The 26,789-nt window shown below is 37.6% G+C and overlaps 1 protein-coding gene across 9 annotated transcripts in view; it reads left to right on the forward strand.

The window, feature by feature from the left end:
• The first annotated feature begins 1,804 nt into the window (after positions 1-1,804).
• The window catches only part of PCDH17 (protocadherin 17), a 95,765-nt gene continuing 70,780 nt past the window's right edge, over positions 1,805-26,789 (forward strand). For 3 of the 9 annotated variants that reach the window (XM_070578861.1, XM_070578862.1, XM_070578864.1), the window contains exon 1: positions 1,810-6,807. In XM_070578861.1, coding sequence (XP_070434962.1) covers positions 4,237-6,807 — 2,571 coding nt within the window. In that variant the 5' untranslated portion in view covers positions 1,810-4,236. Of the gene's footprint in view, positions 6,808-26,789 lie in introns of all 9 variants that reach the window. The other 6 variants (XM_070578867.1, XM_070578868.1, XM_070578865.1 and 3 more) reach the window with 4 other exon arrangements.

The raw sequence follows: 26,789 nt of genomic DNA on the forward strand, positions 1-26,789 counted from the left end.
ACCTCTTCAGAAAATACAAAGACATTTTAGGATTTGAAAGTCTGGCTGTAAAGAGCTCCTCTTTGAGCTTTTGAACTGTTAAAGATAGTCTCTTAAGGGAGTGGTGAATTTTGGATCCAGATGAGACTGCAAATTCAGACCATAGGTTATCTCATTGAATCCTCCGGGAAATACGTAGCTCCTTTACCTGAATCTTTAAGCAATTATCCCACCAACAATCATCAAAACTTTCTTGTAATTGGTCTGGATTTGATTTTCTTTGAATCCTGTATGATTCGTGTTACAGACTTGTACGTTAGTCATTCACAATTTATAAATGGCAGCTTAACTTTAGTATTTATGAATTGCTATCAATACTCCAGCAATCAAAACACTCACCTTTTCTATTTCAATACTTCGGTTGTCTTTTTTGTTCTTAACTCTTTCCCAGAACGACAGCTGGATCACGAGCAAACCAGTCCCAGCTTGTGGATGTTTGTGATAATAGTTTGGGAAGAAAGAATCTCTGAGATTAGGAACTGAAGTTGGAGAGGTAAATGAATTAAGAGCCTCTGTGTGTGTGTGTGTACGTGTGTGTGCGCGCGCGCTTGTGTGTGTGTGTGTAGTGGTGGTCGTGGTGTTGCTTACAAAACATGAATCTTGACAGATCTCTCATCGATCTACCTTCACGTTTTCGGTTCAGCTTCTACGCATAGGAGCTTTGGCAATATGGTTATCAACACTTACTCGGTATTAAGGAGATAAAATTCAAATTGCCATATGAAACTTTAATAGCAAGATCGAGGTGAACAAAACACCAAAACTGTCGTGTGTGGGTCGGTGGATGTCTGTTTTACCTTGAATCTGGGCTGAGATGCGGGTCACTGGAAGGGGTAGAGCCCTAAGTATTACTTAGCCAGATTTGAGTTTTAACAGGCTACAAAACTTGAATTGACAGTGAGCCTTTCTCCTTAACGGAGAGGCGCTTTTCCTCTGGGGAGACCCGGCTGCTCTTTCACTGGGCTTCTGCTTTTCTTCTGAAACACTTTCATAATCAAGTGACTTTCCTTGCATGGGTGCCTGGGGTCAGCTGATTTCTCTCAGAGGATAAAGAAAGTTACGTATTGATTGCTGTTGCTCTCGGTGTGTCTGCACCAGCGCGGGCAGAAGCGGGCGCGCGAGCGCCCTCGCATTCACACACACTCACTGAAATACACATCACACACCGCCCCCCCCATCCCCGAGCCCTCCTCCCCCCCACACACAGCCTACACATGAATACATACGCACGTCCCTCTGCACCTCATTCAGACGAGTCCAAGCGCAAGCAGAAGATCTGCGCCTCCCTTGGCATGGCTGTGTATGGTGCCTCTGTGTGTGCGTGTGTGTGTGTGTGTGTGTATGCAGAACCCATCAGGAAGACTGCAGCTAAATTATTCTGCAAGCATGTTGCAATTCCGTTCCTGTGTACATCGGACAAAAAAATAAATTAAATCGCTGTCAAACTTTTTTTTCTTTTAATCCTCTTTTTTCCAGAGGATTACGACGGAGGAGCGCCTCCCAGTAGTTAAAGACTCGGGAGCCCGGCGGCGAGGCTCTGGGCGCAGCCGCCACAGCGGAGCGCTGGGTTCAGCTAGCCCGGCTGGTCTCCCATCTAACTGATCTAATCAATGACTCTGAAGCGCTGGGGCTTATGGCTCCGCCCCCGCCAGTTTCTTCTCCTTCTCCCATTGGGCGCAGGCTGAAGAGGCAGGGCCTTGTTCCTCACGCCGATTGGCTGGCAGGGAATCAGTATCAATGTTTAAGCGGCGGCGTGAGGTGAATAGAGTCAGTCAGCAAGAGGCGCTGGGGAGAGAGCAGGGACTGAGAGCCCGGCGGATGCGGCAGCGGCGGAGGGCGGCTGGGGAGACGCTACTCCAACTGTTGAATTGAATTTTCACCTTTCATTTCCTCGGATGTTTTGCTTGCGGAGATGGATTTATTTACCTTGAAATCCGCACGTCTTTCGCAGGCTGTGAGCTGATCCTGACTAGCAGCAGACTGAAAGAGACCACCCGTGACAGAAAAGGAGAAAAAAAAAAAAAAAAAAAAAAAAACCTCCACAACGGACTGCACAATTAACTATGCACACCGGTGCTAGACTTTGTGAATAGAGAACATTGAGAGGAAAATCGTGAACTGTGATGCGGGGCTAAGCTGTGAACAGTCCCCGGAATCCTGATTTTTTTCCTTGTTTTCCAAGACTCTGAAAGATTTGGGGGCTCCTCACGCCTAAACCAAAAGGAAAGGTTTTTTTAAAAAAATAAATAAATAAATACACCTAGCAAAACAGACGCCTTGTTTTCCAGACCCTCGGACTCCGGCAGAAAGAGGTAGAGTAAAGTGCTACTGGATTCAGCTTCACCTTCCTCTTTCCCTCCCTCCCTTTCTCTTGCTTTTTCTTTTTCTCCAAAACGTGAATCTGGCTTTTCTTTCTAGAGAGTGAGTCAGAGAAAGCGTTAGGAAGAAGCCGCAACTAATGTCTGTGAAGGGAGGACCATGAGGCGAGAGTGAATACGATTCGTTCCGCTGCTTCTGACTCATCGGGCAGATCGGAACACCTGCATTTCTGGATGTGTCATTCCCGTATGCCGAGGCGCCTGGAGAACCCGAAATAACGTGTAGACAGACCTGTGCCTAACATCCCCTCGGAGGTAGCTCCCCGAGGTGGGTGCCCCTAGCTGGACCGCCGAGGCCGCAGCTCTTCGCCCCCTGCCCTCCCCGAGTCGCCCAGAGAGACTGTGAGAGCGAGACTGCAGAATGCATCGCGCCAAACCTTGATGTGTTTCTTTTATCCAGCCCACTCCTACTTTAAAAAAAATTGAAGGAAAAAAAAAAACACCCCTCACTTTATTCGCTTCAAATATTCACCACTTTTATTCCTCGCCAAGGTTTTCCTTTCTAGATGAAGAGGACTGGGAGGCAGGGCCATTGGAAGGAGATGCTGAATAGAAAGAAAAGAGAGGCACTTGACAGCCTAGCCCTGTGAATGCAGAGACTGTTTCCCTTCTAGCGAGAGACAGGGAGAGTGTGTGTGCGAGGACTGGGAGGGTGGCTCCCCCTTCCTTTTTATTCCGCCTCCCCCTCCCCCTTCAAATCTGCACATCCAACCATGAGTTGCCTGTTGATTTCCTTTCGCCCGGGAAGAAAAGCAAACTGGAATTGAACTGCATCGAGAAAAGTCTCTGCTTTCGGGGAGAGAATGGGATGGTAGCGGCGGCTTGGCGTAGAGAATTCACAGAGTGTGTGTTCTACGAGCAGAGGCGGAGATCTAGCTATACATTTCCCCCCTCCCGGTAGACACACCACAAACGCTGATCCGGCTGTAGCTTTCTTGACTTCGGGGGAGAGCCTTTTCCGAGGAAGAGAGGGAGGAGCCTGGCGGAGGGAGGAAACTACAAATCGGGACACTAGTTCTTTGCGCTGCATTTCCTCCCCTCCCTTTGGCTGCTCGGAAAGGAGAGAAAAAAAAATACGCTTGGCTGGGAGATGCAGTCCGCCGCCGCCGCTGCCTCAGCCAGCAATGCGAGATTAGATCTCTAAATGCAGCAAAACACTGCCTGAAAACAGACCAGCCCGCGAAGCGAGCAGACATTTCACAAGGCTCCGGGAAAGCTTCAAAAGCTATCTGACTCTCTCTTCGTTGCTCCTCATCCCCATCAATTTCATCACAGGAGACGAGAAACAAGTAAGGATTTCACTTTCCGATCTGCCTGGAGACACACCTCCCCGCTCCCTCCCCCACCCAATGTGAAGAGTAATCGGGAGGCTACCGGCGGGAGTAGATTTGCAGCGCCCTAGCGGGAGTGGAGAAAACCCACGGATTCTTTAGCTCATTATCATCCCTCCCAGACGCGATTTCCTTCTTATCCCCGGCCTCATCGCTCAAGTTTGAGTCACCCGAAGTCCCGGCGGGAGAGACAAAGCCCCGGGCTCGCCCCCAGCCGCAGGGAGCCGCCGCCTTGCTCCGTGCCCCTGCGGCTCCGCTGCGCCGCTGCTTCTCGCCCAGTGCGGATGCTGTAGATCAACAGGTTCGGGGAACTTGAGCGGAATAAGGAGAGACCGCCCGGTGCCGCATCCCGGGAGCAGAGGGAAGGAAGGACCCACAGACTTGTAGCTCGCGTCGCGCGCACCCTGCGCCCGGGCTCCAGGCTGGCGCGCACCCATCCGCTCGCCCCTCCAGTCCGGCTGCTCTTGTCCCCACCCCACTGGTCTGGGATGTACCTTTCCATCTGTTGCTGTTTCCTCCTATGGGCCCCTGCCCTGACGCTCAAAAACCTAAACTACTCCGTGCCGGAGGAGCAAGGGGCCGGCACGGTGATCGGCAACATCGGCAAGGATGCTCGACTGCAGCCAGGGCTTCCACCCGCAGAGCGCGGCGGCAGTGGCGGCGGCGGGCGCAGCAAGTCGGGTAGCTACCGGGTTCTGGAGAACTCGGCGCCGCACCTGCTGGACGTGGACGCCGACAGCGGGCTCCTCTACACCAAGCAGCGCATCGACCGCGAGTCCCTGTGCCGCCACAACGCCAAGTGCCAGCTGTCCCTCGAGGTGTTCGCCAACGACAAGGAGATCTGCATGATCAAGGTGGAGATCCAGGACATTAACGACAATGCACCCTCCTTCCCCTCAGACCAGATTGAGATGGACATCTCGGAAAACGCGGCTCCTGGCACCCGCTTCCCTCTCACCAGTGCTCATGACCCCGACGCCGGCGAGAACGGGCTCCGCACCTATCTGCTCACGCGCGACGACCACGGCCTCTTCGCGCTGGACGTCAAGTCCCGCGGCGACGGCACTAAGTTCCCAGAGCTGGTTATCCAGAAGGCGCTGGACCGCGAGCAGCAGAACCATCACACTCTCGTGCTGACGGCCCTGGATGGCGGCGAGCCGCCGCGCTCGGCCACCGTGCAGATCAACGTGAAGGTGATTGACTCCAACGACAACAGCCCGGTCTTCGAGGCGCCCTCCTACCTGGTGGAGCTGCCCGAGAACGCCCCGCTGGGCACCGTGGTCATTGATTTGAATGCCACCGACGCCGACGAGGGTCCCAATGGCGAAGTGCTCTACTCTTTCAGCAGCTATGTGCCCGACCGCGTGCGGGAGCTCTTCTCCATCGACCCCAAGACAGGCCTGATCCGTGTCAAGGGCAATCTGGACTATGAGGAGAATGGGATGCTGGAGATCGATGTGCAGGCCCGAGACCTAGGACCCAACCCCATCCCTGCCCACTGCAAGGTCACTGTCAAGCTCATCGACCGCAACGATAACGCGCCGTCCATCGGTTTCGTCTCCGTGCGCCAGGGGGCGCTGAGCGAGGCCGCCCCGCCCGGTACCGTCATCGCCCTGGTGCGGGTCACTGACCGCGACTCCGGCAAGAACGGGCAGCTGCAGTGCCGGGTCCTGGGCGGAGGGGGCACCGGCGGCGGCGGTCTGGGCGGATCAGGAGGCTCTGTGCCCTTCAAGCTTGAGGAGAACTATGACAACTTCTACACGGTCGTGACTGACCGCCCGCTGGACCGCGAGACACAGGATGAGTACAACGTGACAATCGTGGCGCGGGACGGGGGCTCACCTCCACTCAACTCCACCAAATCGTTCGCCGTCAAGATTCTGGACGAGAACGACAACCCGCCTCGTTTCACCAAGGGACTCTACGTGCTGCAGGTGCACGAGAACAACATCCCAGGAGAGTACCTGGGCTCGGTGCTCGCCCAGGACCCCGATCTGGGCCAAAACGGCACAGTGTCCTACTCTATCCTGCCCTCGCACATCGGCGACGTGTCCATCTACACCTATGTGTCTGTGAACCCCACCAACGGGGCCATCTACGCCCTGCGCTCCTTTAACTACGAGCAGACCAAGGCTTTTGAGTTCAAGGTGCTTGCTAAGGACTCCGGGGCGCCCGCGCACTTGGAGAGCAATGCCACTGTGAGGGTGACAGTGCTAGACGTGAATGACAACGCTCCGGTGATCGTGCTGCCCACTCTGCAGAACGATACGGCTGAACTTCAGGTACCGCGCAATGCTGGCTTGGGCTACCTGGTAAGCACCGTGCGCGCCCTAGATAGCGACTTCGGCGAGAGCGGGCGCCTCACCTATGAGATCGTAGACGGAAACGACGACCACCTGTTTGAAATCGATCCATCCAGCGGCGAGATCCGCACCCTGCACCCCTTCTGGGAGGACGTGACGCCTGTAGTGGAGCTGGTAGTGAAGGTGACTGACCATGGCAAGCCCACCCTGTCCGCGGTGGCCAAGCTCATCATCCGCTCGGTGAGCGGCTCCTTGCCCGAGGGGGTTCCCCGGGTGAACGGCGAGCAGCACCACTGGGACATGTCGCTGCCGCTCATCGTGACTCTGAGCACTATCTCCATCATCCTCCTAGCGGCCATGATCACCATCGCCGTCAAGTGCAAGCGCGAGAACAAGGAGATCCGCACCTACAACTGCCGCATCGCGGAGTATAGCCACCCTCAGCTGGGTGGGGGCAAGGGCAAGAAGAAGAAGATCAACAAAAATGATATCATGCTGGTGCAGAGCGAGGTGGAAGAGAGGAACGCCATGAACGTCATGAACGTGGTGAGCAGCCCCTCCCTGGCCACCTCCCCCATGTACTTCGACTACCAGACCCGCCTGCCCCTCAGCTCGCCCCGGTCGGAGGTGATGTATCTCAAACCGGCCTCCAACAACCTGACTGTCCCTCAGGGGCACGCGGGCTGCCACACTAGCTTCACTGGACAAGGGACTAATGCGAGCGAGACCCCCGCTACTCGGATGTCCATAATTCAGGTAGGAGACTTTTAGCATAACTGAGACTTCACTTTATTGCTGGTTTGGGAGCTGTCCTGAAACCTTTGGAACAGGACAAGCCACAGGACCAACAGCAGTGAGAGGGGAAAATTTTTTTAATGCAAATGGTTTACAGTTTGCCAATGGGTGTACCACATATTCTATACATAACCCCTCCCATATAAATAGTACAAAATCTACAAGATGTAAATGTCTTACTTTTGTTGCATTTTTAAAGTTTATTTTTATAGGTTTAAAAATGTTAGCAATGTTCAGTATTCATAGTTTATTTTACTTCATTTTTATTTGTGGGTCTGCATTTCCTTTCATAACAAAGGATATCCAGAGTGGAAAAAAAATTTGTTCGGTTAATTCACTCAAAGTTTTTAATTCCATTTAGAAAACCCTGATGCCAAAAATGAAAAAATGTATACCCAAATATTGAGAAATTAACTACTTGAAGTACAACATAGCAACCAGTCAGAACTCCAGAGCCTGAATCAATTTGAACGAAGTTTTCACCACTCAAAAAAGTCAGCTTTATATTTAAGAAGTGTTTTAAAAGACATGAATCTCATTTATTCTTCAGCTGGAATTGCAGCATAATGCATTAGTGTGGCTTAAGCTTTGGAAATGTGAATTGTGCTCTGAAGATCTTTCAAAAGTTTGAATAAATGTAGGCTCTGGATAATGACTAGTAACTGTCTATGAAAAGCTTATATTCATTTTGTCCTGTGGTTTTCCTGATCTGTTTCTTGGAGTCATTGAAGAAAGAACAGAGAACACCAGAGGGTCACACACTCATTTTGTGCTGTTGAAAACAGGAGGCAAAGTTGCACTAAAGGCATTTGTGCCGGAAAGAATTCCAGGATGCATTTAGTTTGCATACTGCATATTTTTAGTATATCTAAGTGATATTTAATATATATTAGATAGTATATTTCAAAGTTATTGATATATGAAAAAACCAACTGACCCAGCATGGGCATAGATTCTAACGACTGCAAGTGACCATATTATGTCTAGTCACTGCCTCGTTTCTTTAATCCACTACTGAGTTGTGTCACAGGAAAACTTAATTCTTGTTTATTATGAATTCATGTTGCTACAAATTACTCTGGATGAGCAGTACTTGAAATTCAAAATTAAGTTTAACTAAAAGTGACACTTCGGGAGGAAGATTAGTTTGGGGCAGATGAAAATAATTTGTTCATAATTTTATGCTTGGAAAAGCAAATACCTTTTAATGACACTAGACTCGGTAAGGTTTTTATTATTAAAATGGAGTAGTAAAATTTCAAAATCTTATCTTATCCTTTCTAACATGAGTGTAACAAATACTAAAACTTAGCAAAACATATTTTCATATGATAGTATATGTCCTGGTAAACCAGACTCTTGTACTTGGTGCTACTGAATATTAAAGTATCAACTGTTGTATTAAACACCACTTTTTACAGTGTTGACTCTATACCAGTAATCAGGATTTTGTTTGATGTCTATATAAAACTGAACAAGAAATTCCTCCCTTAGAAAAATTGTGGTTTCCGTGGAAGTCTTTCTGTGACTCGTAAAACTGGTATTTATGATAATCAGTCTCTTTAGAGGGAAATACGTGAAAATATGTATTAATAGATCTTTTGCAGGCATTTTATAAATATGCATGTTATACACCTTTCTTATATTTTATAGCATTGACAATTAAATAGTATCACAGAGGGTTAATGCTTAATCTTCCACTTCAAGTGCTATGAGTTGAATTCTTATTCAGGATCCAGTAAAAATTAAGTTGGTGCAGTAGAATTCTCAGTAAGCCTGATTCCTTAGTCAGTTTAGTGAGGAACAATTTTGGATGGAAGTATCCAGAAGGCTTTGAGGGACAGGGGTGCATATACTGTTTTTACACCATCTGTTCTTGAAGCTGGTCATTGCTCAGGGAATGTTGATGATGATGGTGATGGTGATTCCTCTCATTAGCAGTAAAATTTGAGCTAAAGCAAATCACGCACACTCACCCAGGAAGAAAGAGAGAGAGAGAAATAGTTTAGACAAAAAACAAAGGACAAACTACCTGTTATTCTCTTTTCTTCTACAATCTTAATCCATGCTATAAAGACACAGAAAAAGTTAAAGTTCCTGAATTTTTTTCCAAAATGGCTCAATTTCCCATATTGCTCCTACCCTGGAAATAGCCTCAGTATAAACTGTTAAAGCAGGCTCTTTTTTTTTTTAATTGAGTTTTTGCAATCCTATGAGGGGTACTTTGTAAATTCCTAATATGTTAATTTCCTTTTAAATGTACCAGGTTTTTCTCAATACCTGTTATGGAGTACCCGGTAAATTAACTGCAGTGACCTTCCTTTTTTCTTTCATTTTATGTATGCTGCAAACACTTTGTGTTGAAGTGACATGCTTAAATTAAAATGTGTAGGTATCCCATAATGTTGTTTCAAGTGCGTTTATTACTGTGTGTATTTAACACAGCCTGTTTAGGAAATACTATTAATCTCACGTGTATTTCTGAAGGAAGTATTATACTCCACAGAGTACACTTCGACCAGCAGCTCCTAGGTCTGGTTTACCTTTATAGTCCAGCATCTTCCATGCTATTTAAAAGGTGCACAGCATATTTCTATTGATGGAATGAAAAGAATTTCATAATTGTTTTGAGATACACTGGGAAAGAGTGTTGATATGAAATTTAGAAACTTCAGGATTTATAAGACTCATATTTCAGTTTAAATTAAGAATTGTTTAAGTATCAAAAGATTTTGTGTGGGTCACAGCGTCTAAAATTTTAAAGTAAAGATCTGTAGGTTCTTGGGGCATAAAAGTATTTCTACTGAATATGGATACAGAACAATCATGTAGAAACAGTGGTTTGTGAGGAGAGATTTTATTTCGGGTCTTCTTCAAGTTCCTTAGCAGAAGTAAAGTCAGTCTATGAAGTTTTTAAACAATAGACTAGTGATTAACACATCGTCAGTAGTGTGAATCATAACGCAGCATTGTTATAATAAAATATTTTATTCATTTTAAAGCTGTGAAACTGATTTTGAAAAATAGGAGCAGCTTTTGTGGGAGGTAAGGCAAATAGATTGTTGTAAAAATTTATAAAAGCACTTTTCATAAGAGCAATTTCCATGTGAATTGTTTCATATGTTAATGTGAGAATCTAAAATCAAGTAGAGATCATTACTAGTTGTCATGAGTAACTGCTAATCGTGGCTTCTCGAGAATTATTTGTTAAGTCTCAGGGTAACTTCTTAACAGGTGTTTTCAACGTAGCCTGACTGAGAAGAGGCGAGGAGTCTGGGGACTTCTCACTGGTGGAAGAATTTTCAGTTTTGATTGAACATCTGTGTTTTTAGATTTTTTTGTGGCACTATCACAAGTCATTTTAATATTCTGTCACAGAAGAAAATATATTGAGCCAGCAGATAAGATGTACTAAAATAAAATTTTAAAGAAATGCATTCTTTCACAGTGTTTTACAGTTCAATTTTAAAAGATTCACATTAGGATTCACTTTAAACTCTTTATACTGGAAGAGAAAATCCTTTTGATGTATGTGCATGGCCTTTTCAATAAAAGGGAGTTAAACATATGGTAAACACTAACAGTTAATCCAAAATATATAAAAGTAAGACTGATGCATAGAAGGCTAAAGTATCAGAGTATAGACATTAAACTCAGTATTTTAAAATGAAAAGGTGAAAGAAAAAGTATGTCTCTACTGGCAACGTTATGCCCTGTTTGCCTTTATTTCCACTTCTCTAGTACAAGAGTCTTGACGATAGAGACTCAGACGAGCTCCCAAGATCACGGTCTTCAAAACTTCACACTCTAGTATGTTAGTGCTTTCAGGAACAAACACAAAGTATGTGAACAGTTTCTTTCTTCGTTTATAATTTTGCAGATATTTTTCTGCAATGTTATTCTATGACAGCACCGTTTGACACGTTACATGCATTCGTTTCCGTAAATTTTATCTACATCTCTATTTATAGACGTACGGTGGGCAGAGTAGAAAGGGAGTGTCTTGTCCACCTGTCTTTTTATTAAAGGTTTTTAAAAGGTAGAAAGATTAATTTCTTCTTTAAATTAACGTAAGTTCACAGTCATAAAACTTTTTTGTGTGTTTTACCACGTATTAAAAGTAGTACAAATAAACTTAAGAAGATAGTCAGTCATTGAGGTGTTTTGAGTTTCCTTGGAGAAGAGTTTAAAATCCAAATTATTATCATCATTCTTAACATATTGTTACTTTCATCCTTAGTTTTGTGTACACTCATGAAAATCTCAACCCCGATGTAAATCTGTGTGCATTCTCTATTTTACAATAAATGAAAACACAAAAAGTATAATTTTAACTATATGACCTAGAAACCTGAAAATCTTATTTTTAATATTAGTTGATATAGCTACTCATACAGTAATAACTTCTTTATCTATTAGTTTTTATTTTTCAATAGAATTTCCCAAGGACCATATAGGTGATACTTAATCATCCTTACTCTGACATGATAATTCATCAGTCTTTTAAAAATGTAAGAGTAAGATAATTTTTTATTTTACTTGACTTCTATAATTTTCCTTGAGTTCTATGAGTGAATTCTATAATTTTCCTTGAGTTCTATGAGTGAATTCTATAATTTTCCTTGAGTTCTATGAGTGAGTTTTATAATTGCAATAAATATCATGTAAAGTCTACATGGAGGATTTTGGAATTTTATTCTCTGCATCTTCACGTTTTTTAAGGCTGTGTGTGATTGTGAAAAATATCAAATCATAGAAAAGTGTGCCCTAAAATTTCTATCTCAACTGCTTCAACATATTTTTTAGTCAAAAAAAATTTTACATGTTCTAAAACATCTATCGCCTGTGACTATACTGATCAAGCCAGGCCAAAAAGTAATCTAAAATACAAAAAATTAAAATAGTATATTTTCCAGAAACTTTTCTCTATAAAGTTGATGTTGTAATATGTATTATTCACTTTTTTACAGTACATAGACACGTATTTATATATGAGGTTAAAATAAATTAATTATTCTTAAAATAATCCCAAATATTATCTCTATTAAAGGACTAAGAAATATACATATTTTAAATGAAAAAAACTTTCACAATCTCTAGATAAATACTTAATACTATTTAACAATGTAACAGTTATACATTATCATGTTTCACTATAATTGTTAGGTTTCAAATTTTTCGCTGTATTTCTGCTTATGTAGTATAATGCAATAGAAATATATCTATAAAATAAAAGTTGTAAATTAAGAAAATATTTTATGTTTTTTAAGGTTAATAAAGGTTTACGTGCATTTATTGCAGTGAAGGTTGGTTCTGCTTATATTTATGAAAATGTGAACAATAAAACTTCTTGGCAAAATTAAATTATATGTATACATGTACATATGTCTTTATATTTTCAGTATAATACATGTATACTTAAGCACAAATATTTGCCCATTTTTATACTTTTTTAATTCAAAGGCAATTCTCCTTTTTTTAAGGATGGACTCAATCCTTTATATTTCTCTGAAAATATGTTAAAACTTGATGTCTTTACTGTTTTAAAACTTCAAACATTTTGAAGTTCCTTAGAGTAGAGCTGGTCATTCTAGAGCAGAGAAAAAGTTAAGGAACAGTTGGCCTTCAGTAGACAATAGGTTGGAGTTTATGCAGATTAAGAGAAAAAAAAATCTCATCTTTTTCTGGTTCTTTTGGGAGGATGGTGGGATAGCTAGAGACTTTGTGAGGTTATATGCTGTGAGCCTGATGATGAAACAACAGGAGGAAGATGAGGCCACTGGAACTGGGCTCATGCCAGTTAGGAAGTAAAACTTAACTCCCTTACGCTGAGAAGTCTTGCAATACACTCAATAGTGGGTAAATTCTTACAAATGCACCTGCTAATTATGATATTAGTCATTGCTGCAGAATGTATTCCCTTCAGTGATACTTCTGTTTAATAAATCCCACAGGGCCTTGTCTTAAAGTCATATTTTAGGAAGGTTTTTTTTTTTTTTTTTTGTACTGAATTCCTTCAACCAATGACTGTATATTTGTTAGAGAAAAGCATAAACTTCATTTTGAAGTATCAATTTGAAGATAGAATGACTTCTGCCACCCACCTACAAAACACTTTTAAAGTTCATCAGACCTACACTAATCTATTGTCAACCTATTTTAGTAAAGGAGACGTTGACAGGAATTTCCTTCAATGGCACACAGTATTTTACAGTTAGTCATAGCTTTCACCACCAGCTTTGACAGTGATATATTGCTATCCTTTGGTCTGCTGAAATAAATTATCTGCAATAAAGAAGTCCTTAATGACATCAACATTTCCTGCTGTGACTAAGCAGAAGCTTGCTTGTGCTTCGTTGCTACTGCAGAAGTATGAGTTCAATATTTTTAAGGGAAAGCCAAAAAAAAAGATTCGTAACAAAATACAGATACAAAATTGTGGCTGTGTGGGTGGCATCTTTCCCTTGTATGCACCAAGTTCTTCCACTGATAGATTGTAAAATTGGTTTCAGACAGCGTCTGAGAGAATCTATTGATATACATGTGACGTGCTTCTATTTATCTGCTCTGGTCCTAGTGACATCCTGATTACTGGTATTTGTAGGCCTTGCCCTGGATCTATTCCAGGCAGTTTTATTGTGGTGAAATGGCTCATACAGTTCATTGAGCATCTAGCATAACTGTGCTGAAGATGATTGGCACGTTTGCATATATTTATTCAAAAAATAAGGTAGTTAAACAGCATAATTATGGGAAAACGAATCATAACAATAAAAGACCATTTAAGTTAACAAGCTTTGTGATCAAAGGATAAATACAGGTTGGATAAATGAGACTTTAGATGTAACTAATCTACATAAATAGACTTTGGGCTGATTAGAGGAATGGAATATATTAAAATAATTTAATAGTATTAGAAATGCATTTTGTTTCAGTCATTTTGAAAAATTTAAAGACCTGTGTTATTTTCTTCATGTTTCTATTCAATAATATAGTCATGAACCATATTGGATGAAAAATGGACAAGGTAAAGATAAATACAATCGTACAAGCTTCTGTTTGGTTCTGGAACAATATTTATTATTTTTTAAACTTGTAATGTTTTTGATTGATTTTTAATTAATGGAACACATTAAAGGGAGCATATAAAGGACAATTTCTTGTTTACTCTCTTTATCAGCTAAAAGCAGCCTTTGTGGAATTTGAAAGCAAGAGCATTAAAACTCTATTTCAAGTTTTCAAAGCTATACATTCAGAATTGTTCTGTAGATATACACTGCTTTTAAGAGACAATTGGTACATGTTTGTAAATTATATTAATACATAATGTAGATAATGCCTTTATATTCAGAAACGTTCTAATGCTATTTGGTAGCATATGTATGTTTAAATAACAGATTTAATTTACAATGTGGCTAAATAACTAATTTCTTCCCAACAACTACGGTGCTTTAGATATATTTTCTTCAGCTTCTTTTGGTGATAAATTTTAAAAAATGTAATTTAAGCACAAGACATCAATTGGTATACTTCTTTATGGTAATTCTACCTGAATCCTTAATAATCATTGCTAAGCAATGATGGGATTATACTTATACCTAGAATTTTCATGTGCTCCAATTCAATAAAACTCAAATTGAAATATACAAGTATATCCTCTCAATTCCAATAGCTTAATTTTATACAGTAGAAATGCAAAAAGTATTTTAATGTAGGCAAAAATGGTCACAGGGGTCTAAATACCTCTTATTTTTATAAGCCAATTATAGACTATCTTAAATTTTTATTTATTTGTGGTACAAACACTTTCATCAGTTTCGAAACTTAAAACTATAGTTTTTACTGTTAAGATAGAATATTCCTTTTCTATTCACAGACTGAAACATAAATACCTTTGCTCAAAGCTGTTCATTTTACTTTTCACACAGCGTATTTTATCAGAGTATACTGAGATTATTTTATGACTGAATATTCAGTGGATTTTTTGCTATTTCACCAGAGCAATTGCATAAGCAGAACTGACATTTTAAAAGTAATTCACCCATGATTACCATGAGAAGGATTATCTCCCCACAGTGTAAAGTGGCCAATATTCGCTTTTTACTCATGTCCCCATTTCAGTAGATGAGATGACAGAAAGAAATTAGAATGTTTGAGAAATAATAAGCTTAAAATCTTAGCAAAATGTACTAAGAGAAAGTGTTATCACTTAGTATTTTGGAAAAAGAAAGAATTAGTTTCAAAAAGGGATATTTTCCAGCTAAAATCTAATAATTGCTTAATGATGCATCTTTTTGTAAATATTTGTCATGAAAGCTTTCTGAACAACTTGAAAAATAACTTGCTTTGATTTCTATAGTTCTGTCAGTGAAAAGCAGAATATTGTGTAAATATTGACGAATTCTATTGTAGTGTCTTCTTGGGGGACAAAATTCTTGCTTTAGATTTTGCTTTTGCATCTATTTTAAAATAGTTTATCCCAAATCAACTTATTTGCATTAAGAATGTGAATAAGAGGAGTTACAAATCATGCAAAACAAAAGAGAAATCAATTATCTTTATTATCAGTATCAAGATAGAATTAAAGGTTACATACAAACTTGCGTTTACATAGGTTCAAGGCAAGACACTTGATTATTTTTTTCTTCTTATTTTAAGCTTTGTGGAACCTCCTGTTGCCTTAATGATTTTTTCTCCTTAGTTTTAAACCAATGCTTAGTCTCTTATTTTATTCTTGGTTGATTAAATCAGAATTTCCTGATTAAAAAAAAGTTTAGTGAAACACATTGACTCTTACTCAGCATCGTTTGCCTGTCGTGAGTTTGTAATTATAAAAAACAATGAAAGTGTGTTGGTGCTAATGCATGGACTTAAGTGTGGGGTAAAATGGAGGATCATTGCGGCAGATGTATACATATGGAAAATAGCAAACTTTTTAATACAATGCATAGATTGAAAAAAAGTCAATAGCCTTGCACTTTTAGTGTTTGCAGATGCAGCATAGTAGTAATTATTAGCTAAATTTCCAAATCCTGACATTCTAGGAAAGCTACTATTTATGCCTAGATGATAATAAGGCAGGAAATAAGAGAACTATCCTATTAAACAAATCCCACTCACAGGAATTTGTAAGGGTTATTGGCAAAAGCCTATTCTATAGTGTAGCCCTAATGTCAGATGTGCCAAAACCAACAAATGAAGCAATCTCCCTAAGTGGAGAAAAACTAAAAGAAGGAATACATTTAAGGAGACTTTTTTTTTTTGATTTTGAGCAATAGGCGTTCCACGATTTTTTTTATAATCAAGACAATTACATAGTAATTTGGGTTAGAATGCATGCCCAGTTCCCCATCTCAAAACCCAATTTGTTACCACCTGTGGCTATTTCTATTAAAAAAAAAAAGAAACATAATTACTATGAGTCTCAGCAGTCTTAGAGTAAATTTTTGCAATTACAATACCTCCCTTGGGCAGATGTGTGAAAATGGCAGATTAATTCCTGCCAGGATCTTTCTGTTCCTCGTGCATTTTTAGGTTTGGTGTCACCTGCTTATTAGAGTGGCTCTGTTTGCTCTGGTTAAAGGTTATGTCAGTGTTTCCATAGTAAATCTCTAGAAATGAAGATCCACAAGTCAGCCATTAAATTTTGCCTTAGGCGAAAAGTTGACATGTAACATGTCAGCAAAGGAGCGGATAATATTTTCCAACATGCTCCTCTGTTGCCTGGTTAAGTTTGAATTAGATGGTAGTAAGCCCATTGGCAGTGTTGAGAGAGCAGGACTTAGACCAGCAGGTGAAAAGAAAAGTGCAGTCTTTTCAACTGTGAAATAATATCTAATCAGCAGAAATCAATGGAAGTATTTTTATTCTATGCTTGATTCTAAAGCTACTTAATGCATAAGAATTTTAAAGAGCCATAATACAGATATTGAGACTGGATGGCTAAGGAGACTGAACACTCTATCAATTTCTATTCATTCCTTCTTTTGGTTGTGGTGTGTAAACTCCATTTTTAACCAAGATCTAATTGATCTACTCACAAATTAGTGAATGTTATTAAATATGAACAGTTTTAAACCTATGGATCAGGGTTGTAACTCTTTATTAGTAAAGGTAATTTGTCACAAAGAGGTCTAGATAGCAGAACATTTGAGGACAGGAACCACATCCATCTTGTTTGTCACTATAGTTGAGAGAATCCTGCACGGTTTCTAGTACATAGTAGGCACTTAAAAGTATATGAATTCTTTGTAATTGGATCTGATCAGTGTTCAGATATGAGCTGTAGCTTGGATTCAAACCTAGAAATTACTAAGGACAAAGTCTAAGTTATTATTTATATAAACATACTGAAATAATGACCTGCTGGTAAATAATTTATTTGAAGGTGGCATATTTTGATAATTTTTATTTATAGTTGTTACCTTTTTAATAACTACAAAGAAAATTCCTATACAACTCTATTGATAATATTACAAGTTCATGGAAAAAAACAGGTGAACAAGGTTCAAATTATGAATGTCAAGCTTTCACAGAATTTGTTTATATATATATACACACACATGTATTTAAATGCATAAATATATATACAGTATGGCAAGAGAAAATAGTGTTGGTAAGAGCATATCTCCCATCTTTTGTCCCATTTGTTGGTATAGTTTATAAAGTATTGAAACTATGCAATTCAGATGTTATCTATGTTTGTTAAACCTTTAAAGATCACAAAGCTCTAGTAAATTATTAAGAAACTAATGTGATCCTTTTTCTATAGATTAATTACATTTAAGATATTTATATTAATGAAGACTCTCCATAAAATGTAAATAATTTCTTTCCATATGATTTTTCTAATGAAATGAAATTATAGATAAATCATAAATAATAATTTTAGGATTACATTTATTTGTATTTGTTGATGTATAATTTTATGATTTAATCACTTTGGTACCAACAATTTGCCATCTGATAATGGGAAAAGAAAATCACCATGGGCGATTAGCAAATGCAGGTAATAATAATAAACAAACTTACAAAGTTTTTCTTAAAATTTCAGAATTTATCTTGTGTAGGTGGTATGAAATTTTCATGCACATATTGAGGAAACATAAGAAAACATTCATATAAACAGTGTGTTGCCCATTTCAGTGTTGTTATTTAAAATAATCTACGACCTGCAGAGTTGTTCCACTCCTAATCATTCATTCAATTAATAAATAATGAAATAATTTAAAAAGCTCTTAACTGAAATAATTTACTACTTTTAAGCTATCCCGTGACTTAATTACTATTTATTTGAATTTTAAATTTTAATTGCAAAATCCATATCTAACAAGACAGAGCTTTGATAGAATAAAAGCTTCAAGGAGAATAAGCTTTCAAACTGTATTAAAAATTTAATTGTCCCCATTTGCCAGAGAGGCTGGGATACAAAATGAAGGAAAAAATACTAAAAAAGAGCATAGAATATAAATTTAAGAAGTTTAGGATTCACTGTCAGTTAACATTCATAAAGCAGAGAAAGACTTTCTGAAAGATTAAACTGATAGTGTTAAATATTACGTAAGATAAGATCACAAATAATAAGTTCGCAAAGGGGACATTTATATCCACAATTATCTAAACATTATAGTTCAAGCCCTTCTGTAAATTTACGCTGGAATATTTGGCATTTGGGGAAAGAAGGCACATAGCAATCAGTGCTGCTCTGGCCAGGTGGGATGCTTAGCTAGGTCTTGGTTTCATGTCGTCCAAGAGGCCTAAGTACTGGGAGCAGAAATTCTCTCAGACAGTCGATCAGAAGCTGGGCCTGTAAGATTCCATAATCTGCCGAATTTTACTCATTTTTCTGAATGTGCTCCTTCTTGAACTGTCATACATGCTTTCTTTTAAAAAATACAGTTTAGAAATCTACTGGAAATATGACTTCCAAACAATGTTCGCAAAAAATGTGAATGTTTTGCAAATACACGTTTTCATTCATTTATGTTAGTCTTCACATAAAACCATATAATCTAAAAACATATTTCATTATTTAAAAACTTTAAAAAATTGCTTATTTGAAAAGTCTCAAAACACATAATTGAAGGGAAGCAAAGGAAAGGAATTATTTGCGTTTTGTTTTAACTTGTTCTAATTAGTTTCTCCTTATCCTTGCCATCTGGTCTCTTTTCTGTGATATCCATTTGAAAATATATTTTTACAGAGATACATTAAGAACCTTGTATATTTATATCTAATGTAAGTATTTTTTAAACATTTGGATATATATGTTGATGAGACCATGGTGGTGTTTATCACCAGTTTTATCTTTACCTCTTTCTTCATTTGGACCCGAGATTCATGTAGCTGATTTTATATGCTGGACCTATATAGTGGTGGGATGGTTCTGAAATGGATTGGATTGAATAGTATTATGTTTAGCATTATTAGAATGCATTTAATAGACAAGAAACTTTTGATTATTAAAATAAAAGCTTCTTGGATTTCCTTTAATCTAGACTTGAGTATATATTTTAAGAGGTAAAATGTTGATTTTTCTCTTATATAAAAGCTATAAAGTAAACCTCTCCATAGGATTCCCTCTTCCTGTTGTCCGGGCAAGAGTATGCACTACTGAGATATAGTAGAGATAAAACCTTCCATCTGCCACTCCTGAAAGTAGAAAGTTTAATATTTTTACCTCCTAATAAACCTTCTTTATATGTTTATACTTATGCAGGTCAGAGAAATAGACTAACATATCAGTTCATAATGTAAGGAAAGGAAATTTACAGTGAAACTTAGTCAACATATTCCTTAAAATTATTTTCTTTTGAAGTTTTCCGTTGAGGCTCGGTGAAAGTAAACTTTATTTTAAATACTCATCATTTAACTAGAGAAATCAAATCTCCAAGACACATCTGTTATTTAATGATATTATAGTTTGGGTTTTATTTGGTGGAAGTGTGGGATGGTAATGGAAAGGCACTAGGAGTGGGAGAAAGAAAGGAGCTCTGATTCAATATCCCCAGGTAATATGATATGAATAATTGGAAAATGGAGATATCATTTCAGTTGGTTAATTGTGATAAACCTATTATCTTGTTAGAGCATTAAGGTAGAATCAACATGTTGGGAAACAGATAAAACGTGCATGAAAGCATTTAAAATTCAATCATTAGGTTTCATTGCACCCATCTGCTCCCAGGAAATATAACTGGAAACTCAATTCATTGGCCTTTACCTGCCATTTTGGACCATAGTTTCAAAATCTATGTTTTCAAGTTGGACATTTGAAGTTAATTTGATAAGAGCTATATTCAGTACATTTTTAACCCAATTACCTTTTTGAACAAAATTTGAAAAAATAAAATCAGGCTTAATGGACTGGTGTATATTTGACAAAGAGTCAGCATAGTTATATAATGCTGGATCTGGTTAAAGCAACTAATGTTCGACTTCATTAAGGTTTCGATTAATTAGAGGGACTGCTGAACTTTTTACTGTCACTTTATGCACGAACTCCTGCTTCTCATTAATTATTCTCCGGGTCCATATTACACTACATTTATACTTACAACATCCCAATTGCACTAAAATTACATACCATGGCGTAAGAAAAAAGCAGTATTTAGTATCAGGTGGTTGCTCTGAATTTCAAAAATTTTGGCATCTCCCCCAACCCCTTTTGTCACTATGAGTGTGATACCACAGAACCTTCCTAAAATGTTTCTTATGTCTTCATTTATGAGGGTGATATATGATAAAATTATACGCTTAATATAAGAAGTGCATTATGTAAATTGATCATGATCTCTTGTCAGCATTTGTGTACTGCTCTCCTCACTAAAGTTCATATAAGCTGGAAAAGAGTCATGATTAGACAGCTGTTTCTTCAGCCTACAAGATCAAATTTCTGAAATATTTATATAGTGATGAGCCAGATGTACACAGCTTAACCTTATAATCCCATTTCACAGCTTTTCCAAATACTTGGAAACTTGTTAAGTATGAAGCTGATTATTTTGGCAGCATATCTCCATTAATAGGATTCAGATCTTCCCTGTTTACAAGTGAGTGCTGTTAATATAATCTAGTATATTAAATCAACAGGGAAACTGAAAAAGTAGAACCTATCCAAGTGCTAATTGACACAGAAGCTTGTTCTAAAGCTTTTTAATGTGCTTTTATTCACTTCATAATTCCCGAACACACATGGCACAGGTGAATGATGTAAATGTTTTGGATACTATGCTACTACCATTTTGGTGCAAAGCAGTTACTGCTCAGATCTTCCTACTTCTATCGTAATCTTGATATAAGCCACATAAGACTATACATCTGCCCTTTACAAATATTCCTTTCAGCATCATTTCAACTGCAAGGCTTACTGTCATTTGACATGTGAAATTATTTCAAATGCACTCATCTTTTTTTTTTAATGAATAGAGGCAATACAGAGTAATGTAATAATGTGTCATGATTTTCATTATGCTTATTTATTGGTCCTGCAATAATAGACGGAGAACTTATTGTTATGCTTTCAGCTTGAGTTATTTATGCGCTGTGCTACGAGGTGCTCCGTTTCAGATTTGTGATGTTCTGTCCTCTCAAGAAAAAGGATATCAGGATCTTTAAATCACATTAGACTAAGGCAAGAGCTTTATACTTTGACTTTTTTAAATTAAGTGAATAGCTTTTATAAACTACCTGACTCTGCTTGAATAAACTCATGCTCCTTCAGAGGGAGGAAAAACCTGTTTTTCAAACTATATATGATAACCTGATTCCCTGTTTTGAGAAGAAGGAAAGAGAAAGGAGACTATCAGCAAAGAGAACAATCTTGCTTTTTCATTTCTTTTTGGGGAAAATTATTTACTTTGTGTTTTATATTTAGACAAAATGTGTCTAATGCACCAATAAGAAGACATAATATTTTTTAAAAAGCATAGAATTAGGTAATCTGTAAGGAAGAGTTCTTCAAGGACAATTGAGATTTAAATATTTGAGATTTTTGGACCCTTGGTTTTTTTTGTTCCATGCAGATATTCCAAAGATGGAGCTGCTCCACTGACACTGTGTCTCTAGACTTGTGGAGCTGAGATTCAGGCACTGCTCCGCTAGTGCCTTTGGATTTCAACTACTCTATCATTGAACTGGCAATTTGTAGTCAGCCTCCAGGGATGAATTGGCTACATCTGACTGCAGGGCAGTTACTCCTTTCCTGTTTGATGTTTAGAAAGTCAATAGTTTCCCTAGAAGAGACTTCATTCATGGGGAAAACAACTATTGCACAACTCTGATATGCAAAAATCTAAATTTTTGCACTAAAATAACTTCAAGTTGTTTTCCAGTATATGTCTTTGAATTTCTTTTTCATTTTTTTCAAAATTAAATGACTGCATTTTTTGCCTAATTTTAAGAGAAATTCTTACTAACTGAAAATATGCTACTGAAAAACCATATCTAAAACAGTGCCTGGTGTATAGAACTCATTATGTACTTGTGGACTGAAATTAGGGGAATTTGCGTTTAGAAAGTGGTAAATGCTCATAATCTGGTACTCAGAGGTAGCTATTGCTAAATTTTTTGTGGTTCGGATCCACTATCCCTTTTCTAATTACAAAATCTAAAGGACTCAGATCTGAACTGATTTAAAGCTATTTTTAATCTTTATTTGTTCCACTTAGTGTTAATATTAACATTTTTTACTGAAGAAACATCAATATGTTCAATTTTGAGGTGTTGTACCAGTCCCTGCTGGCATGAGTAATACATGACATATACAAAAAAATATCATTCTGAAATATGAAAGAGCTGGGATTACAAAACATGTCTGGATGCAAGGGTTTAGAATAAGGGATTGTGAACCTGTGTATCTTCCCACTCCATATGGGCATGTGTGCATGAGCTCACTAGATTTTTTACAAAAAGTGGTATATACTAAACATAATAAATTAAGCTGCTTTTTGCTTAAAATTATATAAATATATCAAAGACATCTTTCCATGTCAATGATATAGTATCATATTATCTTAACAATTGTGGAATTCTGGGTCAATTTAATGGATATATTCATTTAATCAGTTACTCTCTGATGGACAGATTCTTTACACTGAGATTTTATTCCCACTGTTCTTCGTTTAAAAAACAAATTAGCTTTTCAGTCCAGAGAAAGTTGTTTAACTGTTTTCTTTTTCTTTCTTATCAGGTGTAATAATATTTGCTATTCATAGGGGTGTCTTAGGAAGTAAAGATGAAATATGATTATGCATTCAAGACTGATCGATACTAAATGCTGAATGAATATTAACACGTATTATTATTGTTGTTAACAGGAAATGACATAAAACATTCTGAAGCAATTAAACTTTAGAGCACCGATATGCAGACATATTCTCTGTAAAAACAATATTTTGATTGGCCTAAATGCTAGCAATTGTACGAGAGTACAGTTTTATTCCAGTGTACTTAAAATTATTAAAAAAGTAATTTTACTGGAATGCTAATTTGTTTTCTTGAAAATTTCCATTTTGACGTCTCTAAACCAGGATTGGCCACTTTTGTCTTAATGTTAAGTAGACCTTTTAAAAAAAGACCAATTGTTGATAGACTTTCTTGCAAAAATTGGTTTCCAGATATGTTAAACTTCTTAAACTACCAAAATGAACTCTGAAATGGAAAGATGTTGTCTTCCTTAAGAACTGTGGTTTTTATGCAGGAAGAGCTTGTAGGAAAAGAAACCTCACACCAGGTAGAAACTGCAAAGAAGTTTTCACAAAGAACTATTGTAGGGCAACGAATACTAGAAAGTTAGAGACATGTGATAGCATTTGATTTCATTTGCACTTCTTTTCATGTGAGAAAATTGAAGCTCAGAAATGCTACCCAAGTGTATACAGCTAGCTAGGAATAGAGAAATTTAAGGGTGTTGCTCCTATACCAGCGATATCATGTTCGACATGCATGTATGTTGAATTATCTGTGGAGTCCGAGAACATCTTATCACGTGAATACTTCTGTTATGAAGTACTGCACTGAGTTCCTAGACTTTACATCAATTTGGAAGAGAATTCTCCAAGACCTCTACATATTAATCATCAAAACTTCTGCTGGAATTATGTATAACACATTGCCACAAAGTCTTTCAAATGAGGAACCAGCAGTAGTTTCAAGAGATTCTCTAGTTTGGTCTTATATAATATAGTGAAAATATTTCTAAATTTTGGAGACTCCAGAAGCAGCCAGGGATTCTCAGATATGATCATAGACCTGGCTTTGATCCTTTTATTCTAATCAAAATTGTTCAGTAGACCTAATTGCTTTTATCTGTGTTTGATCTAATTCAGAGCTGAACAGTTATAGGAACAAAACTATTTAAGGAGGTATGACCTGGTATTAGAACTCTGGAGGGAGCACTGATGAGCAAGCGTTATTAAAATAAAAATAATAAATCTGTAGAATACAGCAGACAATGGTAAATAGAATAAAATAGAAAGAAAAGCACAATACACACAAAAGCGAGATGAATTATATAGTACTTGCAGGTTTTTTTATTTAAAAGAGTGCCAAAATTTTTAGTCAAATGAAACTTGTTTATATTTCTTCGTCATATTGCAACCTCCAGCTAGCCTTTCATTAATTCCACAGGCCTCAAATTCTCCATCCATGTATTAGAAATAATTATAATGGCCCCCGCTGGTTTAAAGGAAATTTAGAAGGGTTGAAATATAGTGATGAGATAACCCTGTGAAATGTACAAGGAAGCAAAGGAGACAAAGGACCAAGAACCGAAGAATACTTTCCTCTGGCAAAGAATGGGTTACTTACTCTTCTTCTAAGTACACTCTAGAGGAACTTGTAATACACTTCAGGAAACTTCATGCGTCTAAGTGCATTTTGTTTTCAGGTGTTGCCATGATGGTGCTGTTTCCACAGTTTTAAGAGTTTGAAATTGAATGTAAACATGCCACAAATCACCTAACACTGAAATCCACTTATAAAAATGTGAACAATTTTTCAATCAGGCGCCTTCCAAATGCATACTCTGTGAGGCAAATCTGTGTCCTACAGAGGATGAAAATGATTTGTGATTTTTTTCCCTAAACTATAACCTAGGTAAGCATAGTGCATATATGAAAATGCCCTATTAGTATTTTATCTACAGGATTGAGTACAGTAAAAATTTTAATTATATAATTAAGAGCTGAGGCAATCCTTTTAAGCCAGGAGCCTGAAACTTTTTCTATTAAGGGCCAGATAGTAAATATTTTACAGCTTGTGGGCCATATGATTTCAGTCATAACTACTCAACTCTGCCATTGAAGCATGAAAGCAGCCATAAATAACAGATAAATGAAAGGGCATGGCTGAGTTCCAATAAAACCTTATTTTCAAAAATAGATAGTGGGTCATGGGCCAGAGTTTACCAACCACTGTGGTAAGGCATTACTAATGCCTTACTATTAGGTATATAGTTAATAATATAGTTAAATATTGCTAATATTTTAATATGTTAATACATTAATAATATTCTTAATAATATAGTTAAATATTGTTAACAATATTTCTTAACTTTTTACCATTTGTGTGTTTCTAAAAAAATTACACCATGTACATTATAAAAAGTTTCTAACAAAATCAAAATGTTGTTTCAAAACTAGAAGAATACAGACCTATTGTTTCATGAAGTGGTTGTCTAGGTAAGATTGCTTCTTTCACTAGAAGAAAAAAATTCTTGGAATTAGAGTCTTCAAGCAAAGGAAGAGCTGGGGATGTTTGAATTAGGTCTTAAGTGAAAATCTGATAAAGATTAGAGATACTTCATTTCATTTTGTGCTAATGTTTAATTAAAAATATGTTAATATTAGTAAAGATACTTAGCTTTATTTTAATTTCAGGTATGAGCACCAACCGAAAATAGACTCTTTCCATTGAATCATACATTTTAAATGTGATACTCACTCTTGTGTTTCAGAGAGAAAATGATAAATAGTCTAGTGAACTAAAACTCATGTTTGATTAATAATTAATTTTTCCTCAAATTTAGGAATGCCTTTTCCTTTGTAATAGTATTTCTGAGGACAAGTTTTCTAAATTACATGTATGTTATTGCCTGAATTTCCATAGTTGTACTCTCAACTTACTCTTGTGTTTTCAAACTAAAAATTAAAATCCAATGGGCACATTTTTTTGGAAATTTAAATTTTTATGTAAGTTTTGCTTTTTGGAAGGGGTTAGTAAATTATCTTTGAAATCCATGCAAAAAGTTGAGGACTTAAAAATTCTCCCAAAGTATTTACTAATTTCTTGTAAAATATATTGGTTGATTAGCAGTTGGCTGAATTATTGATTATAATTATAAAGAGTCAAAAATTCTCTAGGCCTATCAAGAGTTAGAGGAAGGAAAAAATTAGAAAGGTGTTGCCTCATTCAATTTCACCTTGAATTCCTCCTATTTTTCTTTCCTTCTGTTAGAAACTGGAATGCATCCATGCAGGTGATAACTTGAAAAGCTGATGCAAAATCAGACACGAAACTGACCTTGTTGATAAGTTTTTCTCTCATTTGCAAAATATAACCTATTATCGAAATAATAGTTGACACTATCTTCTGATTGACAGTTTAATATTTTGAGGAGCAAGTCTGGTGAATTATGTTTACCAAAATTATTACATTCATGATATTTTTAATTTTAGTGTGTTGTCGAAAACTTTGCTTATCAAATGAATAACAGACATGCAATTCAGTTCACCTTTTAAATTAGTTATTTGTTTGGGAATCTTACATAATGGTTGATTAAATGTAATATTTTAAATTTCTTTTACACTTTAAAAAGTAAGTGTTCAGAAGTGCCTATTTGTACAATTTATGTGACTATAATGATAGTAAGTAAACATGTAGTTAAGCCCGCTGTATGCATTAGAATATTTGATAATAAATGGCCATTATTATTAAACTGTAGT

Source organism: Equus przewalskii, chromosome 16, assembly GCF_037783145.1.
Source record: "Equus przewalskii isolate Varuska chromosome 16, EquPr2, whole genome shotgun sequence".
NCBI classification, from domain to species: domain Eukaryota; kingdom Metazoa; phylum Chordata; class Mammalia; order Perissodactyla; family Equidae; genus Equus; species Equus przewalskii.